This window comes from Sorex araneus, chromosome 2 (genome assembly GCF_027595985.1).
Source record: "Sorex araneus isolate mSorAra2 chromosome 2, mSorAra2.pri, whole genome shotgun sequence".
NCBI classification, from domain to species: domain Eukaryota; kingdom Metazoa; phylum Chordata; class Mammalia; order Eulipotyphla; family Soricidae; genus Sorex; species Sorex araneus.
In genome coordinates this window covers 96,915,166-96,935,955 of record NC_073303.1, presented here as the reverse complement: position 1 = coordinate 96,935,955, position 20,790 = coordinate 96,915,166, and the positions used below count along the sequence as shown (strand labels likewise).

At 44.7% G+C, this 20,790-nt stretch overlaps 1 protein-coding gene across 1 annotated transcript in view; it reads right to left on the bottom strand.

Annotated features, from left to right (window-relative positions):
* The window catches only part of ASAP1 (ArfGAP with SH3 domain, ankyrin repeat and PH domain 1), a 301,291-nt gene extending 297,393 nt beyond the window's left edge, over window positions 1–3,898 (bottom strand). The window contains exon 1 of the mRNA XM_012936073.2: window positions 3,706–3,898. Within this exon, the coding sequence (XP_012791527.2) occupies window positions 3,706–3,831 (126 nt within the window). The 5' untranslated portion in view covers window positions 3,832–3,898. The remainder of the gene's footprint in view (window positions 1–3,705) is intronic.
* Window positions 3,899–20,790: the final 16,892 nt, after the last annotated feature.

The window sequence follows — 20,790 nt, the reverse complement described above, 5'->3', positions numbered from 1 at the left end:
ACATATCGAGACTTTTTGGTAACAAGTTTGACCTACTGTTTCAGCAACAGTCCTGGAACACTTCCTCTGCTCTCTGGAAAACTCCTTGTTATTTAGACTCCTAACTTCCAAAATGATTGCAAATAAAACGGTCAGTGTGCTCTGGCTGCTGAATAAGCAAAACGTTAGCTTTTTATTTGGAAAACACTCAGTACACCAGGATGAAACCTTGGCAGTCACTCCATGCCTGTCTCCACAAAGCAGCCATCCACGGCCAGCCAACCAGGGCTGTCTAAGTCATGTGGGACTCTTCACCTCAAAAGATGAAGTCCAGAAATAAACTCCTTGCTTCTTTTTTACCCATTTATTTCTGGTCCTTTTCCCAGAGTGCTCTTCACAGGGATTTAAATCAAAGTACCAATATCTGCAAAGCATAGCATATCTTCACCAAAGGGACACAGGAAGAAGGCAGGCTGGGATCAATTTAGAGTTTCAAACTTAGAAACTGAATATAGTTTCCTTTGTTAAGACCAGATACACTGGGGCTGGAGCAATAGCACAGCGGTAGGGCATTTGCCTTGTACGCGGCCGACCTGGGTTCGATTCCCAGCATCCCATATGGTCCCCTGAGCACCGCCAGGAGTAATTCCTGAGTGCAGAGCCAGGAGGAACCCCTGTGCATCGCCGGGTGTGACCCAAAAAGCAAAAAAAAAAAAAAAAAAAGACCAGATACACTGGGGCTCCGAGACAGGACAGTGCATAGGGTTCTTGCCTTGCAGGCGGCCAACCCCAGTTCTAGCCCCAGCACACCTTATGGTTGTCCCCCGAGGACTGCCAGGAGTGATTCCTGAGAGCAGAAACAAGAGTAACCTGTGAGCTATGCTGGGTGTGGCCTACACAATCCCTTCCCCCCGCCCCCCCAAAAAAGACTGCATTATGTTAACCAAAAATTTCAATGAGCAAAACATTCATAAAGAGTCATTTAATTATTCAAGTCAGAAAAAGATTTATAAGACATAATTCCACACTGCCCAAATTAATTTCCATATAGCTAAAAAAGTACTTAAGTCCCATCCCAAAGAATAACCACAAGATAACATGGTGTCAGAAAGTTTCCAAGTATCTCACTTGTGAAGTATATGCCAACAATATCTTATGACTTGCCCAAAACTTTTCCTTACATATTGCGGATAAAAGCCCTAAGCCCCATATTTTTTAAGAACTGAATTCTGATCTGCTTAAGCTATTTATAATAATCTATCCCTTCCAGATTTGTAGACATAAAGGAGGGAGGCAGAGAATAAGAATTTAACTATCAATAAATAGTTAAGGTGTTTCTCACATTTATACAAAAAACAGTCATTCAACCACTCACAAGTCCAACTTCATAAAACACGATTCCGAAGTGGAAAGTTGCAGACTGGGGACAATGACTTCTATACTCAAGTTCAAAAAAATTCACAATCGTTGTGACATTCCGAATGAAACAATTACTGTTATATTCTTGAAAACATGAGTATTATTGATACTGCCTAGCAAATGATGCCTCTGAATTTCTAGCCTGGTTCCAATTCCTTCTCAAATTTATATAAATAACCATTCTTGCAAGATGATTGGGTCTCATTTTCTACCTAACCTTTAAAAACAGCATTTTCCACCTGATAATAATAATCATCTCATGCTCTTTGCTTTCAAAATGTAGTTAACTTCACACTAAAGCCAGAGCAACTACATATAATTTAACAGGAATCCTAAGCCTCTGCTGTTACAATATCTGCCCACATACCCCTAAATAGCATCACCAACTACTTTGCCGTATCATAGGTTACAGAAACAGTATAGGCACAATATCTGAATTGCAGAAAGGTAAAGTTAAAGTAACTGACAGCTGTGGGGCCTGAAGAACTTACATAGAAGGGAGAAAAAAAAAACCATTCAGTCTAATCAATTTCACATCCTTTAGCTGTTTATACAAGAACAGAAAAGGGCTGGGAGTGTTTCTACTGTCACTGTTACATTTTATTACAATGAAGTGAAGGACGGAATCCTGATGAGTCTGGCCACTCTTTAACCCCAGGCACCAGGCTGCTAGGTTTGGGCAAGACTGACAGTTCACAAAGACCAAAACAAACAAAACCACATTCACCTTCCAAAGGCAACTTAACTTCCTTGGCAGCGTTTCTCAAGCATTTCAAAATTCAGTTCTGTCGCCCAAACACTACCTTCCGAGAGAAGCGCCTCCAAAGGGAATCAAGCACCCCGCAGGCAAGAGTAAGTAGATCCAGCACTAAGGAAAAAAAATCTCTTTACTCCTAAAAGGTTGGATCTCTGGACCAATATGCATGCAGAAATGAACACGCAGATCAGTTCTGCCTGTTCCCTACCCTGAAGAGTGAGATCTAAAGAACCTCTCTAAACGCTCAAGCTTCTCAACAGTACAAGCGTTGGCCGTGGTGAGCTTAAATCAGAGGCTCCTCAAACCTCAAATAAACTAAGCACAGGATAGTCTATCCAGGGAAACGGGTCGTGGCTGCCAATGCTGTCTTTTTCTGCTCAAATGAGTCTGGCTGGTTTCAAGGGGAGTGGTGCTTTATGGCACTTGCAGCTGCTCTTGCGTTAATGGGCAAACGTCCTATTCCTATTGAGGCTCAGAGGCTTCTGCTGCAACTCTTGGGCTTGACGACTCCCGGCTTCCCTAGCCAAGCCTACCCCTTCACACATTCACTGTAAAAATGTCCGGGAAATCGCTCTGCTACCCAGGATACCCACAAGGTTTCCCTGGAGGTGCTGGATAAGGCGAGAGGCTCTTGCTGCAGTCAGTCTTAGCCTCCAAGCTCCCGGTCAGCCTTTCCAGGCTGCCAGGGCCTCCGCTGTGCACGGCCAGCCCGGGAGAGCCCGCTCCTGCAGGTCCTCTGGTATGGCTGCCTCCAGCTCTTAGCAAACCCTTGGGGAATGGGAAGAAGCTGCCCAGAGACCGGCTGGGAGAACTGTTTGCAGAGATCTCTCTCCACCGGTGCTGTTAAGTGCAGGGCGAGGGAAGGGGGGCAGGGAGGACAGAGTGGGTAGGGGAAGTGGGTGGGGGGCCGGAGACAGGACCAGAACTCCAGGGCAGGAATCCGAGGATGGAAGCAGCTTCAGTTCATTCATTGTCATTCATTGGGATTTTTCCACTGGCTCTTTGCCTCTGCAGCTACTCCAGTCAGGCTGCGCCAGCCAAGGGAAGGTGCATTCACTGCCCATCTCTCTCTCTCGGGGCCCTTGCTGGTGACCTTGGCCATGTTGCTGCACCTCCCTGTGCTCTCGGTGAGCGGAGACCACCTACTACTCGTGTTAGGAGAGGGTCAGCGCAGTGTGGAAAGCGCCCAGCAGACTGCCAGGGAGGTGGGGTGGGGGGTCCCCCAGGAAAGGCACAAGATGTGCAGAGCGGTCTTCCTACCGGAGTGCCCGACCGGGCATCTCATAACCTCCAGACCCTGGGAGTAGGGGGTGGGGTGTAAGCGGGCCTTGCAAAAGGGGCAGCGGGGCCTTACTTCTAAAGTGCCCTAATCACTTAGGACCAGGGAGCCGGGGTGTAACGGAGGGGGTGTGGCTCCGAGCCCCCAACATTCCCTTCCTCCTGGGCTCACCCAACCAGACTAGGTAGCGCGGAGTTCCTTGCGTAGGGAGGGGGGAGGGGGAGAAAGAGGCGGAGGGCGCGCGGAGCGGGGTCGCCGGCCCCAGATCTACCTCCTCCAGCTGCGTGACGGTGTTTCTGCAGTTGTGCAACCGAGTGGTGAAGCTGGACGTGGTGGGCGAGTTGTAGTCCTCGGTGGTCTCGGCGATGAATTCGGAGACGGAGATCTGGTCCGGCATCCTGCCGGGGGAGGGGAGCGAGACACAAGCGGGGACGAGGGGTGAGTCACGGTGCTGGTTCCCGGGGCCACCGGCTGCCCGGCGGGCTCATGAACGCCCGGCGCTGCTGCGGCCGGTCCCCCAGCTCGTACGCCTCGTCCCCGGCTGGCGGCGGTGGCTGCAGAATCGGGCGGGCGCGGCGGCGGCGGCGGCGGCGCTCGGCGCGGGGCCCTTCAAACTCCGAGCGGCGCGCGAGGCTGGGGGCTGCCGGGGACCCGCCTCCCTCGGCTCATGACGGCGGCGGCGACTGCGGCGGGGGGAGGAGGGGACGCGTCGGGGCGGGGACGGGGGCGGGCGCCAGCCCAAGATGCAGCTGCAGGCCGGGACGCGCGGGGCGGCCCGCGGCTGCCACCTCGGGCGCGCTGACAGGCGGCGGCGAGGAGGACCCGGGCCGACTGAGCGCACGCACTCCCCGGCGGGCGGGACGGCGGGCGGGCGGGCGGCGCCGCCGCGCGAGTCACGGGGACAAACAAGGAAGTGCTCTGCGCACGCGCCGCCGCACCCCCGCCCGCCCCCCCCCCCGCGCCGCCCCGGCCCGGCCCGCGCCGCCCCCGCCCCGCCCCCGCCGCCGCCGCCGCCGCCGCCGCCCGCCTCCCGGGCCACGTTCCGACCCGCGCGCCCGCCCGCCCGCTGGGGGCCGGCCGAGCGCCCGGCGGGGCTCCGGAAGTCCCCATCCGTCGGGCCGCCCCCGGAGCGGGGACTGCAGCGAGCGGGCTGGTGCGGGCGTTTTGCAAAGAAGAGAGGCGGGGAAGCGAAGAAAGTTGTACGTGTTCTTTTTTAGTCCCGTGTGGGTGCAGGAAGCCAGGCGGGGAGAGACGCCTCCTGCAACGCGGGCCGCGGGCCCCCGAAGAAAGGGGGTGCAGCCGCGCGGGAGCTCGGGGCGGTGGGGTGGGTAGGGGGGAGACTCCGGGGCTCGGAGCCAGCGGCTCCGGGCGGCCCCGGCTTGGCAGCGAGCAGCCTGGCTCCCGCCCTGCCCTCCTTCCTTGCTGGTACCCGGCGCTCAGCGCCCGCTGGAAGGAAGTCTAGTTTTCTGCAGTTGGCTCCGGTGGCGAACCTGATACACGAAGTCACATGAGAGAGTTTTTGTGCCTTGACAGTTTTCTGATGTCTCATTAGCAGGAGTTTTTCTTTTTTTTTTTTCAACCGGGGGGTTAAGGAGAGGATCAGGGGGCGTAAAAGGTAATTCCCCTGAGATACACATGCTATGCAATGCTAGACCGATGCCAAATTTCTACGGGGAGAAAGGCACCAACAGATTGCTCATTCCTCGACCCTGGCAGATGGCTTTTTTTTTTTTTTAACTAGCTCAGTCTACTTAAGTCTAAAGAATCCCATTTGATTTGTCATCATTGATTGGAGGGTGAAATCGGTTTTTTTTTTTTAAGTCCTTGTTTTAAAGAATGCATTTAATTTCTTACCACTGTTTGCGGATGAAATCAGGTTGGAAAAAGTCGAGGTGGGTGGTAGGGTAGGGAGTCCCTTGGGAAGTGCCCTAGGATTGACCCCTATAATGAAAACCAATAGGAGCTGCCTTGTAAGATCCCTCAAATGCGGCCCCATGGGCAAAAGGCAGGCCTTGTACCTACCCTAGGACTGAGTTCCTGCCATCCTGTTAAGTGTATGTTCTCCGGTACTTAGTCCAACTAAGTACTTTGTCCTTCACTAAAGACCTTGTCTTGCACTTGGGACAGAGAAGTCACTGAGTGATAGCCAAATAAAAACGCCCCACCTGCTTACAGACCTCAAGTATTTCCTAAGACCTACTATTCGTGCATCACTGACATTCAATGATGGCAAAGGCCCTGCTGTCATGAATTTATCTTCCTGCAGGGAAATACACAACCCACAAATACACAATAGAAAGCGGAGCAAAAAAGTGATAGAGTGGCTGCAGCATCAGGAATGCCCAGACAAGGCCTTTCTAACAAGCTGACTTACTGAGTTTGAAAAGGAGGAGAGGCTGAGCCCCAGAGATACCCTGTTGGCTCTGGGACCTTGGCTTTCAGTTGGTCCATGTGAAAAGATAAGGGCACCAACCCCCAGGAGTGAGTTAAACGATAATGGATGAGAAAAGTGCCTGGTGCGCAGGAAAGCCATTCGTCAGTCTTCTATCTATAGAGCTGTATTGTGTCTTCACTGCAGAGTGAAGCATTCCTAACGGCCAGGTAGGCAGGTGTATGTTAGTGTATGTTAGTTCTCTTTTAGCAAACTAAAGAGAACGTTTGAAAGGTAAGGGACACGAATAAAGATTTGCTGGTAGAATTACATGTTAAATCAACTCAGAGACACACTGCAAAAATAATTTTAGATTCCTAAATAACTGTCCAGTTACCGGAGGCAGAAGACAAAGACTGAACCCAGGCCCAAGGGGATCCCCAAGCACCACCAGGTGTAGCCTCAGAGGCCCTACTGAGTTTATCCCTAAAAATCTCTGAACGCTACTGGGAGACCCTAGTTGTCCCAGGCACTGTTGGGTCCAAGCATCCTCAGACCCTAGCACTGAACCACCCAGCATGGGGTATGGCCCCCAAAACACTGCTTGGGAGGATCACCTCTCTTCAAGGAAAAGAAAAATTAGCAAATTAACAAATAGGCTCCCACTCATTACACTAACTATATTTGGTTTGGAACACAGAGAAATTAAAGTTCTGGGATGGTAGCCAGATGGCGATAAGATGGCTGAAGACATACTCTTTGGAGTTACCAATTCACATACAGTGGTTGATGGAAGCCGCCAGAAGAAAAGTCCCCATTCCATATACTAAGCAGGCCATCTGCATCTGAAGAGTTCTATGACTTGGAGCAACTCCTAGAAGTTGGAGCTCTTAAAGTGCCTTGATTCTCAATAACTCCATTGCTACTCATTCCCATGGAACAGTTGACAGCCTAGTACCCAGACCACCCATCTGCTTCTTAGAAGACCTTCCTCTAGATTGGAAATCAACCGAAACTTTGTTTTGCATTTCTTCTGTATTCCCCGCCCCCTCTATTCCAAATTGTCTCCTAATGCCTGTCACTTTCACTGGGTGGGTAGCATCTTCCATCCCATATGCACAGCATAGCATAAATACTGGATAAATAGGAACAGGCAGGAAAAGTCTGGTGTCAATGCAAAATGGCTTCAATTCCAGCCAGCCTGTGTTCCACCGCTTTCTCTCCTACGATCTGAGGCCATCACCTTGGGCATTAGTGCCATCATTTGTAAAATAAAGGGGTAGGTATTGCCAAAAAGAGCAACCAGATTCCTGCAGGCTACAGATGAACATAATCTCACTTGCACAAAAGCAAGGAATCAAGATCATTCCAAGTTAATGTAACGGCAATAGCAAACAACCTGGCATTTCTTTCTCAACTGAAATCAATAAAGAGCCCAAACTGCTGCTCTCAATTGTTGTTTGTTGCATTTGAAGATTATGCTATATATCTGCTCCTCCTCCTTATTTACTCTGGCCAAGAAAAGGATATATGAACAATGAAGTAATTGTGCCGTAGTAAGCATATACCTCCTCAGACTGGTCTGCGATTAGGACTTCAAAAGTTCACGCCTCTTCCTACCTTTTCTGGGGTTTTTGGGCCATAATCCTCTTTAAATTTGAAACCTTGCCCCAGTGAAAACTATCTATCTCTCATTTTCAAATACATTGAAAACCACTCCTTGAGATCACTAAAAGTGAATTGAGTATGATGTAGACAAAATGTAAATGTAGCTTTTCTGTCAGTGAAGCTGTTCAGAAATAAACATCATCCCAAACCAGGACATGTGCACGCGTGCACGCTCAAACACACACACACACACACACACACACACACACACACGCATGCCTGGCTTTGCATAATACACGCGTCATCTTCACTGTGATCATCATAATCCCCATCAAAGATTCTCCAGCTCTCCTTAACTGTCCATGCTTGTTTCTCAAATCGGAACACAGCCGACTGGGGTCAGACAGTGTTCCAGGCATGGTCTTAATCTCCTTGAAGAGACTTTAAACATAATGGTGGCTCTCTCTTATGGACAGCGGCAACACTACTGACTCAACTGGGAACTGGCTGGATTTTATTTGCAGTTGTCGGTTTCATCCTCACTCATCTGCCAACGTAACCAGGGATGGGAAAAAGACTTCCAAAACCTTCAAGGGACAGGGACATCGGGGGGTATGGGAAGAAAATGTGTTTTATGTTATGTGCATCTAGGTAGAGGTCTCCATCACTTATCAACCGTGTTTGCTCATCTGTAGATTGAGGGTAACAGTCAACATAAATACTAATTGTCGAGATGAACCAAGAGCCGCGGCACGAGAAGCAGAGCCTCCCGCCTACTGACTGTGATCCTGAGGTCTCCTAACCCATTTTGGCACCAGAGCAGATTCTTGCAGCCATGCATTTTGACTGCGAACTGAACTACAACCTCGTGCAGCCCGGGAAGGGATTTTTTTCCCTATCCACCCCATTTTTCTGAGCGAAAATGGCGGCAGCGGCGGCAGCCACGCGGTGAGAGCCACCCTCTAAGACCCCTACACCAGGAGGTAGGACTCTCTTTAGTGACATAGCCTGTAGGTGATCCTGGGAGGGGAGGTGTTCCCGGCGCGCCTTCCGCCCAGAGATGAACCAAGAGCCGAGGTACGAGAAGCAGAGCCTCCCGCCTACTGACTGTGATCCTGAGGTCTCCTAACCCATTTTGGCACCAGAGCAGATTCTTGCAGCCATCCATTTTGACTGTGAACTGAGCTAAAATATTAGAAACCCAAAACCGCGCGGCCGCGATAGCGGCCGCGCGGACTCAAAGTCTTCACCTTTACCAAGGAAGAGAAATTATTAGATGATGCTTATTCAGCAGGCCTGATTGTTGGGGAAAATTTCTAATCAACAATAGTGAGTTCTGTATGGAAATATGAAATGTACTCAATATGTAGAGAGAATAATGGGAATATCATCAGCTACTTAGATGGGGGGAGGGGTGGGAGGGGGGTTTATTGGGGTTCTTGGTGGTGGAACGGGTGCACTGGTGAAGGGATGGTGGTTTAATCAGTATTTGACTGTGACTTAAACCTGAAAGCTTTGTACTTTTTTTTGTTTTCACGGTGGTTCAATAAAATATTTCTTAAAAAAAAAAAAAAAAAAAGAAAAACATTCAAAAAAAAAATACTAATTGTCTGGCAAAATGAAATGGCAAGATACGTAGATAGTGTAGCTGACGCAGAGTGAATAATAACCAGTGTTTATTGCCTTTGAACCCCCGTTTTATGTGAATGACTAGAAATATGCTTTTCTTTATGCCCCACTCAGACACACCTCTCGATTAGTCACCTGGAGGAGATGAGATGAGGGGGAGAGGGAAGCTGCACACCAAGTCCCAGTCTGGGATATGGTTTTTGGGAAGATGCTTCATAGATCTCCTTTATTCTCCAAAGTATCCTTGAAGGCGTTGGATCCATTAGTGATCGTTTCAGAGTTGGGAAGTAAATAACTTTGACTCCATATCTAGAGTCCCAAAAGATGAATCCTAGTGAGGATCAGAAGCTTGGATAGTAAAAGAAAAAGCCTCACATTAAAGAACAGTTTGCACACAGAAAGCTATGCTGAGCCAGCAACTCCTAGATAGAACAGGGCGTTTATTTTACAGGAACGTGAGTGTCAGGCTAATTCTCAGGAGAAAGATTTGGGCTCATACCTATGCCACATAACAGCTAGCAGACCTTGTTACAGTCGTTCACTTCACTGACCGGTTTTCACACCTCAATATGGGAGCAATGGTAGTAACTCTCAGTGCTCTGAGGATTCGGTAAGTTAAGGCACATGAACTTAGGAGGGTCTGAGAAATCCTAAGTTGGTAATACTTTCAGGTATTATCATGAGGATGTCAAAACGTTTACATTTAAATTCTGCTCTTCCTAAAAATATGTTTTCCCCAAAACCTGCTATATACCTGACATGCTAAATAAAGAGCAGTAGACACTTTTGTTTTTTCTTGCTTTTTGGCCAACATATAGTGGTATTCAGGGTTTAGTCCTGATTCTGTGCTCAGGGAATCACTCCTGGGAGTCATACGTGGTGCTGGAGAGTCAAACCCTCTTTCGGCCATGTAACTTACCCGCTGTATTATCTCTCTGGCCCACCTACCCTTCTTTAAACCTCACGACAGAGACCAGGAAATAACTCCACAGACTGAAGTAAACGCTTTACATGCAGGCATTTTGGGCTCCATCCCTGCACTGCGTGGTTCTTCAAGAACTACAAGGTTCATCCCCTAAGCACAGAGCTGGGTGTAGCTCCTGATGCTGTTTAGTGTGACCCCCATAAAATCCCCGAAACATTAATGACAACTAGATAAAGAATTACTATCCCAAACCTACCACAGTGGCTGAGGTGACTGACATATGACTAGATATCACTACTTTCTGAGTTAGATCCTTGGCCAAGCTCTACACAGATTGTTACACATTTGCATTGGTCTGAATTCATTCACCCATAATAGACCTAAGAGATTAGCTTCTGTCCCCACTTAATTTTGTAGACAATGTCTTGGAAATTGCAACTGCAAGCCAAATACTTAGTAACAAAAACATCTTCAAATAAATTTGGTTTTTTTTTTTGGTCATTGTCACCGGGGATTGTTTTGGTTGGATTTGTTGTTGTTTTGTTTTTGTAGTTATTGTTCATCAACATTGTAACAAAATCACCTTGGATAGAGACCCGCTTAATTACCATAAAGAAAAACAGAATAAGTCAATATCCCTGAGTAACTCCTGTGCAGCTGCCTCTGCATAAAAAGTCCATTTTTTGACAGCACCTCAAACAGTCTCAAAAATATCTGTTGAATATTTTTCCCAGGAGGGAACCAATGAAAATATTGTTTGATTTCCTTATTGCATGCAGGAGACCTGGGTAACTTATGAATTTGTTTTCCATCTTATCAAAGTGGTACAAGAAAGGAAGGACCATCAGGGGCAGGAAGAGGTACAGGTTTCATTCCAAGGGTTTTTACTACTGGGCTCCTGTTTCTGTATACTATAAGCTAAATATCCTTTCTCCTACACCTTGTACCAGTGTTTTCTAAAGTACACTCAAGCAAATACATTTCATGCAATATATTTATAAAAGCCTACTCTCATCTCCAGTGTACTTAATTTAAATACTCCAAAGAAAACCACGAGAGTGTTCTCAGTAAGTAAAGAGAATGTGGTTTGTTTGGAAAGGAAACTACTCTCTGTTTTGCTTCCTTGTTTCCTGACTTCTTCTTCAGATAGAAGTGGGAAGAGTGGTAAGATTTCTGGTAAGGAACCCAGAAATATGGGACTTATCGTGAACTGAATGAACTTGGGAATACATTTCTTCTCTGTCCTGTAAAAGGGTAATAGTAATATCAACTAACAAGTGCTGTGCTTGTTAGCTGCCCTTCATTATTCAAAGTCCCTTCAAGCTTACTTTCTCTTTACTTTCTCTTAAGAGTCACAGTAACTAGATAAAGCAGGTACTAGGCATTATCTTCATTTGAAGCCTGAGGGCACGCTGAAGCTTAGAGGTCACCTTGGCAGGTGGTGGCAAGTGAACTTTCCAAGATGTCACCTTGGAAGTGGTGATCTGTCTGAACCCACAGCCCACTGCTCTGTCTTACAGCTAATCCAAGGGCACACAGCCCCATGGGGCTGGAGAGATAGCACATCAGGTAGGGCACTTGCCCTGCTGGGGCCAACTGAGGTTTGATCCTGATGTCCTATATGGTCCTCTGAGCTCCTCTGGGAGTAACTCCTGAGTGCATAGCCAGGAGTTATACCTGAGCATCACAAGGTGTGCCTCCCCCCCACCAACAGACACACAAAAAATACACCACCGCAAGGTATTTTTCTGTTAGCACCTAAGTATTACCTTTCATGTCCCTTGCCCCATTTCTCCCACTGGGATTAAACTTTACACGGATATCTTCAAAACGACCTCTTACTCTGCCGAGAGCAACAAGATTAGCACCATCCCAAACTTCCAGTAAACAAGGAAAGATTGTGCGTTTCCCCCAGAGACAAAAATATGTCTGCTGGGAAGCCAGGAAAGGCTCAGAGCTCTACTGAATTCCCTACACAAAATCCCCAGATTCTTGATCCTGGGGACTAAGTCTATCCTCTGCGTCACATACACATCTGCGAAAAGTAGGAAGGACTGGGGGGGTTCCACGAGTCTCTAGTTTGTCATTCTGTAAGTTACCTTTTCCTGAAATCTCTCCCAGGACCCCTTCAGAGCAGCTCTATATTCTCTGCAGAGAGAACTCAGAGACCAATGTGGTCTGTTCAAGGTCAACAGTAAGGGAAGCACTGCTAATTCACAGCTAGTCTGAATCCAAACCCTGCAGACACTGTCTTCCTCTAGTATGGCCTCCCTGTGAGTTCCCAATAAACATGTTTTGGATTGAAGAGGCTCCCTTTTATAAGTTACATCATTTCTAACATAAGTGAAACAACGTGCAGTGAAGAAAACTTGTGGTGTTATATGGGATTCCTAAAAATTTGCAATATGTAGGAGTATGGGATTTTAAATCAGTTTATTTCTGGCAAAGAACCATTAATATGAAAAATGACAAATACTTAGAGAATATCCAAGTTTATTTGCTTGGGAAGGAGGGGAAGAATTTATTTTATTTTCAGTTTACTTGATCACACTTCTTCATGCCCAGTTCTCTGCTATCTCAAGACTGAGAACCCTCCTCTGTCACAATGCCCTTTCCATGACACCATTTTACAAATACTTACACTCATCTACCTAGTTGGTGAATGCCTTGAAACCAGAGGATTTTTCATTTACTCTTGGACACTGTCCCAGAGTCCTGGGCACTTAAGGAATAGGTGTCAACACAATGTTACTACTAAGCTATTTTTAAAAAGTGAATCTTGGGCTGGAGTGATAGCATAGTGGTTGGGCGTTCGCCTTTCACGTGGCCAACCCGAGTTCGATTCCTCCGTCCCTCTCGGAGAGCCTGGCAAGCTACCGAGAGTATCAAGCCCGCGTGGCAGAGCCTGGCAAGCTACCCGTGCGTATTGGATATGCCAAAAACAGTAACAATAAGTCTCTCAATGAGTGACATTACTGGTGCCCGCTTGGACAAATTGATGAGCAACGGGATGACAGTGACAGTGAATCTTGGGGCAGAGCGATAGTATGGTGGGTAGAGTGTTTGCCTTGCACATGGCCAACCTGGGTTCAATCCCCGGCATCCCATATGGTCCCCCGACCACAGCCAGGAGTAATTCCTGAGTGCAGAACCAGTAGCACCTGAGTGTGACCCAAAAAGAAAAATAAAAGTGAATCTTGCAGTTCCTTGCAACTTGGATGGAACTGGAGAGCAATATGCTGAGTAAAATAAATGAAAGAGAGAAGACTAAACACCAAAAAATCTCATTCAATGTGGAATACAGAGAAATATAGGAAGGGAATCACCAATAGGCATGGACAACAGATCCTATGAACTGAGTCTGCTAAGTGTGGAGGGAAGAGGCAAGAGAGGCACTAGAGATGGGGGAGGCATGTTGGCACTCTTTGGGTGGATATGGTATAGCAACTCTGTATTCCTAAGCCATTATGATTAACATTATTATAATCACAGGGCCTACATAAAAATAATTTGGTTTTTAAAAACTTAAGGGATATGTATTAACCATATGAAGGGAAGAAGGGATAAATGAATAAATGAATGCCGTAGGTTGCTATGACTGGCATTAGAAACAGAGACCTTGGAAGAAAAATCCTGGTTCTTACCATCCCTCCTGTCATCTAACATGTCATAAACTAGCTGGGTCAGAGGCAATTCCACGGATAATATGGTTTGCAGTTCTTTCGTTTTTCAGATGAGGAAATGGATTCCTAGATGGTCAAAATATATATTTCTCCTTCCCTGGCAAGCTTGTGGAGAATGAAGCCAATTCTCAGATATCTTGGCTCCCAGGCGCTTTCCCACTTCACCTTTCTCAGTTATATTTGAAGGAGGGGAATAAAAACAATCTCCAGAGAAGTGTCTGGAACTTCATTTAAGAGCAGACGTGTCAGTCTTTACATCACAGAGCCAAGACATTCACTTACCACAGCAGATCCTCAAAGACCATCACTTTCTCATAAGGATGAGAAAAAAAGCAGAAGTTGAACAAGTGGACATTAATAGAAGCATGACTCTCCTTTTCCTTAAGGTCGCTGTTTCTAAGAACCTACAGACGATGTGAAGTGAGCACTTAATCGTACTGAAAACTGTAATAACCAGGGCTGGAGAGAAAGTGCAGTGGGTAAGGTGCAGTTCAATCTCTGGCACCCCCAGGGCTCCTCAAAGTCCTGCCAGGTGTGATCCTTCACTGCAGGCTTCAAGTAAGCCCTGAGCAGCACTGGAAGTGGCCCAAACCCCAAAATGAATACCTAATACAAACAGTAACCATATAACAACATAACATGGGGTGAGAATAACAAATGACCAAAGGCAACAGAATATGAGCACAGGTCTACAGAACTGAGCTTACTATGGCAGGGGGCCTGGGGAAAGATTGAGGTGGGGACAATAAGATAATGGTGATAGAAAGCGAACTCTCTGGGGGATGGTGTGGTGTTGGAATGTTGTATGCACATAAACATAAACAGTATTGTAAATCACAGTGCCTCAAATTCTTAGAGAGGAGTGGAGGAAACATCCACAAAAAACCAACAGGTTAGATATGGGTATATCAGTCCAAATATCTAGCCCATAATACCTAATTACATAATTTCCTTCTTAGGTTGCTACTAATATCATTATTTGTATCCTAAACAGGTCTTATGTTAGACTCTCCATGCCAAAAATATGTAAGAAATGCAAGCTATCAGCACAAATGATGGAATGTTTAAGAATTCAAACAGAAGATATATGTGTAGGGGTGACTGGTAGCACAAAGGTTAGGGAACCTGCATAGTACATGACCATGTCTAGAACCGAAGTTCAAATCTGACCACCATACATGGTCCCAGAGCATCACAAGGTGTGGCCCAAACATTCTCCCCACCCCGAAAGATAGAAAGAAAATATATGAGTATGAAGATACGTGATCTGACAGGGTAAGGGAATAGTTCAAAGGGCTGAGCATGCTTGATAAGTGTGTTGTCTTCCAAACATCAGCAGTAGAGACCCCTGAGCACTAAGTTAGAAGTTGCTGTCACCCTTCATCTCTAACTCCAACTCCTGCCGCAACTGTCTGGTGTGTCTCAAAAAAAAAAATCAACCAAATATGTAATCTATAAATGATAATTTACAAGTTAAAAGGTCATTCATGTACAGCTCTCTTAGTTTCTCAAAGTCCAGTTAGATCTATACTTGTGAGCAGTATTCAAAGTTGTTATCTTGGCTCCCTATGCAAGAAGAAAATGTTTATAAATGACATTTATTTGTGCTTTTAGCATTCATTTTCCTCAAAGGTAGAGCCAGAAGCCCAGGGTAGAACCTCCCAGAAATTCTAGGGCAACAGCATCCAATAACTTGAGCCATTATTAGACACAAATGCTCAACTTGCCCCAAATCTGCCCCAGCCCTGACTCAAGGTCAGCTTGTAAGTAAGGACTGGCTATATGTCATCACCAGTTCAGAGTTGGTGCTTTTCTGCTAGAGGATCCCTATCAGAGTCAGGTTATTGCTTTTCAAAATTCTGATTTCACCTATAGTCTCGTTGTGATCGCAATAAGGGGTGTAGTGCAGTTATTTAACGCTGTTCAGAAGCATCAAAAGAACGCTGATGAAAGGTTAAAGAAGCAGGAGGCTCTGTTAGGAAATGTGCAAAGCTGATGTCAACTGTTTCCAAGAAAGACTTCATCAGTGTTCTGCGAGGCATGGATGGAAGTTCGCAAGAGAAACATGGGAAGAACCCAAGAGACAAGCTGGTAAGGTTCTGGGACCAGCCTCCACACAGCCCGCTCTGCACCCTTCAGTCTTTGAAGAGTGTCCAGAGGGAAACTCAGGGTAGATACTAATACCCACATACACACACATATCTATCTATCTATATACTTCTACATATATATAGATAGATATGGACATAAAGATTTTCTACATGGTCCCTACCTTCCCTCAAAGCTGGATTTTTTAGTTTCCTAATGCCTCACTCATGTTGGATGTTATTTATTTATTAAATATTGCTTAAGGACTAGAGCGATAGCAGAGCAGGTAGGGCGTTTGCCTTACATGTGGCCGACCCGGGTTTGATTTGTCTGTCCCTCTCAGAGACCCCGGCAAGCTACCGAGAGTATCCCACCCACATGGCAGAGCCTGGCAAGGTACCCGTGGTATGTTTGATATGCCAAAAACAGTAATAAAAAGTCTCACAATGGAGACGTTACTGATGCCCACTCTAGCAAATCAATGAACAAAGGGACGACAGTGCTACAGTGCACCTATAGTCTATTTGAACCCACATAACAATGATCTGTTTATAAGAGAATTTTTCTGTAATTGTGTCAAAAGTAAAAAATTATGTCAAACCACTCTATTTGAATAAGAAAATCACTCACCCACTGCAGCAATTTTTTTCTTAGCATATGCTACTTGGTTAACATCTTTCTCAAATGTGAACATTCAAGTCACACTAGGGGCTCTACTTTAAAAAGAAACAACAACAAGAGCCAAAAGACAACTCTATAATTGCTAACAAACCTTTGATTTAACAGATCTAGCTTCTATTTTGTTTTATATGCTGTAAAGTTTGTTTTTGAAAACATGTCTTTTACTGGCCTTGGAGATTCAGAGTGATTATACAACTGATTTTTATAAGATTGCTATGGTTAAATGGACAGCAGGGAGCTGATCTGCACTGCATCCCACTATTTTCAATATCTTTCTTTTTTCTTTCATAAAGAAACTGACATTTCTTCTAATATTTGGTTTAGAAATTAACTTTCACCCACCTTCCAACTGATTTCAACATTCTGAACTCATCAGAAAATTCAGACAGATGAGAAAACTCATCAGAAAATTCACCTTACAGGTCTGTCTAAACTAACTATATTTTCTGTCTCTTCTATATAGACATGACCTTCATTAGGATTCCCAAGGAGTACCCAAGAACAGATAACTGGATAAAGAAACTTTGGTACATCTACAAATGGAAGACTATGCAGCTGTCAGAAAGATGAAGTCATGAACTAAGTGGATCAACATGGGAGTATCATGCTCAGTGAAATGAGTCACAGAGAGAGGGTCAGACACAGAATGACTGCACTCATTTGTGGAATACAAAGTAACATAATGGGAGACTAACATTGAAGGATAGTAGAGATAAGGGCCTGGAGGATCGCTCCATGGCTTGACAGCTGGTCTCACAAGCTGGGGGAAAAAGCAGCTGAGCTAGAGAAGGGAACACCAAGTAAATGATGCTTTGAGGGCTCACTCACGATGGGAGATGTGTGCTGAAGGTAGACTATGGGCCGAACATGATGTCCACTTAGTACCTGTATTGCAAACCGTAACACTCAAAAGGAGAGAAAAAGTTAAAGGGAATGTGCCTGTCACAGAAGCGGGGCGGGGGGGGCGGGGAGGGGGGAGGGGGGATGTGGGGGTGTGGCGGGAGGGATACAGGGAACATTGGTGTTGGAGAATGGGCACTGATGCAGGGTTGGGTACTCAATCATTGTATGACTGAAATGTAATCACAAAAGTTCGCAAGTCTGTAACTGTATCTCATGGTGATTCATTAAAAAAATTAAAAAAAAAACAATTCACACCCATTAGCATTGCAATAATAAGAAAGATGGAAAGTAACAAATGTCAGAAGTTGGAAAGTATCCCCTCATACTTCAGAACCCTCATACACTGCTGGGACCTTCAAAACACAAAAATCTTTAGAAAACACCTGGCAGTTCCTCAAAAGGCAAAACATAGTGTTACCAAGTGATACAGCAATTCCAGTCTAATATATACCCAAGAGAAATGAAGGCGCCCTACAAAAACTGTTGATAGGAGTGTTCATAGCAACATTATGCATAATAATTAAATAACAGAAAACAGCCCAAATGTCCACCAACCAATGAATTGATAAGCAAATTAATATGCTAGCCATACAACAGAATTTGATCCAACCATAACAGGGGAGTTAGTAAGAGGGATAAACTTAAAACACAGTGTGCTAAGCAAAAGGCATAAAACGCCGCATATTATATGACTGACTTTATATAAAATGTTCAGAATGGACAAACACAGAAAGCAGTGTAGCAGATGCCAGAGGAATGGAAAAGGGGGAAAACAGGAATGACTGCCAATAGAGATGGGATTCTTTTAGGGAGTGATGGAATATTTTGGAATTTGATTGTGGTGATAGTTACACCATTTTGTGATGTAATACTAAAAAGAGCACTCAATTGTATACCTTAATATGATAAATTTATGTTAGCTGAATGGTATCTCAAATATAGATATAATCAGTATATTGAAGTCGGTGGAAGACACAAATAATTAATAATAACAATGCTAATAGTTACTTCTCAGTATCCGTAATACACAAGGCAAGTTTACAAACATGATTTAATTTAATCTTGCCACACCTCTAGAGACTAGATATTATTCTTGTGTTTAATGGCTAGAATACTGAAGCTCAGATAAGTATTTCTGCATCTAGTAAGTAGGGGAAGCACGAAGATTCAAACAGAAGTTTAAAAGGACTAATATTCAAGATCTATAAAGCATTAGAAAAATGTAACAGCAAAAAAGAACCCCATCAAAAATGGGGAGTAAAGCTGAACAGACTCTTGAAAGCAGACAGATGGCCAACAGTTATGTTAAAAACTGTTCTTCCTCACTCACCATCAAAGAAATGCAAATCAAAACAATGAGATAGGACCTCACACCTGTGAGACTGACACATGGCAAAAAGAATAGAAACAACTAATCCCGGCAGGATATGAGGGAAAGGAACCTTCACCCACTTTTGTGGGCATGTCATCTGGTTGAGCCTCCATACTCATAAAAAACAATATGGAGAAGTCTCAAGAAAAAAAAAAGAATTGAGGTCTTCTGTGATTCAGCAATTCCACTTCTTAGCATCCACACAAGAATCTAAAAATGCTATTTCAAAAAGATATTTGCACTGCTTGGTTCACTGCTGCACTTTACAATAACCGAGATCTGGAAATAGGTCAAGTGCCCAAGAACAGATGAGTGGATAAAGAAATAAATTCTAGTACAGGTGCATAATGGAATGCTACTCAATTGTAAGGAAAAAATAAATCCTGCATTTATGGCTATGTGGATGAAACTAGAAAGAATCATGCTGACTGATCTCTCTCATCTATGAAATAGCAAGAAACATAGTAAGGGAATTAAAAATGGCCAACAGCCTGAAAGAAGGCCTGTAGAACTGAGTTTGCCAAGAGCATGTAGCATGTAGGAAGTGGGAGAGAACTCCCTGGGAGTTCTGGGAACGTTGTTGGAAAGATATTGACCTTCTGGCGCTGGCTGTGGTGATAGAACACTGTATGCATTGGACAGTACTAAAAGCAGTATTGTAAATTGTGGTGCCTAGATCAAAATTGAAATCTAAAATACACACACATATACAACAAAAACACAACTCTACAGCTAGAAAGAGAAAGAGTACAAGGTTAAGGCATTGGTGTTACCAGTGCCAATCCCAACTGAGTTCCCAGCACTGCACCACATACTCTGAGTAGCCTGTGAGTTTGTTGTGACCCCAAACTCAAAAGCAAACAAAGGAAACAATCCCAAGTCTATCTGATTTCAAATTTTCACTACAACATAATTCTGTACAAGCAAATGTAGCCACATGGCACATCATAAGACACTCCCTACTCATTTCCAAGAGTAGTACACCACATTTGATGGGGTTCAAATAGTAGGCAATCAATCATAGAAAGAAATACATATATACACATATATATGCAGATATATATATACATATATATATACATATATATATATATATATAAGGGCTGGAGCGATAGCACAACGGTTGGGCGTTCGCCTTTCACTCGGCCAACCTGAGTTCGATTCTTCCACCCCTCTTGGAGAGCCCAGCAAGCTACCGAGAGTATCGAGCCCGTGTGGCAGAGCCTGGCAAGCTACCCGTGCGTATTGGATATGCCAAAAACAGTAAAAATAAGTCTCAATGAGAGACATTACTGGTGCCCGCTCGAACAAATCAATGAGCAACGGGATGACAGTGACAGTGATATATATACAAAAGTTCACAATGTCAACTTTTAACATGTTAGTGATATCTTAAAGAAGTTCTTAATGGTCCCTGCCAAAATAGAACAATCTTCACACTGTTTCCTTTATGGATACCTATTATGTAGTATTTTCAGTGGTTCTTCATAGCAAACAATAGAAAATATATTATTTCAGTTCTGCTTTAGGACAGGGATTGGGGCTTGGGATGGAAATATCCCAAATGCAATGGTTATAAGGTGTAATGGTGGTGGGATTGGTGTTTGAATATTAAATGTAATCAAATATTATGAACTACCTTACAAAATAATAAACTTTAAAAAAAAAGGATGGCACAACCAAAGATAGAAAGTGTTTGGGTTCTTGATAATCGCAGAGGTACCATAAGGCTTTGTATTTTCTCCATTCTTCTTTTCATCTGAGAAAGATAAAGGCAGAAGGGGTGGAATCTCTAATTGTTAATGTTACTGGTGGCATTTGTTTATATGCAGTTGAAATCTATCCCAGTTAACACACTAGTCATACCAATATGCTGAACCAAATAAAAGTATATAACAGTTCATTTCAGAAGTGACCAAATTAGAAATATTATACCAGAGTCATTTCCCTCCAACTGTCTTCTGTGGATCCTACATCCAAAGCTAAAGAGACTCGACTGAACTATCCCAAAGACAGTCACCAAGGTCTATATTGTGGAGTTAAAGAATCATTGAAAAGACTTTATTTTATTCCCCTAAAAAAAAAAAAAAAACCTG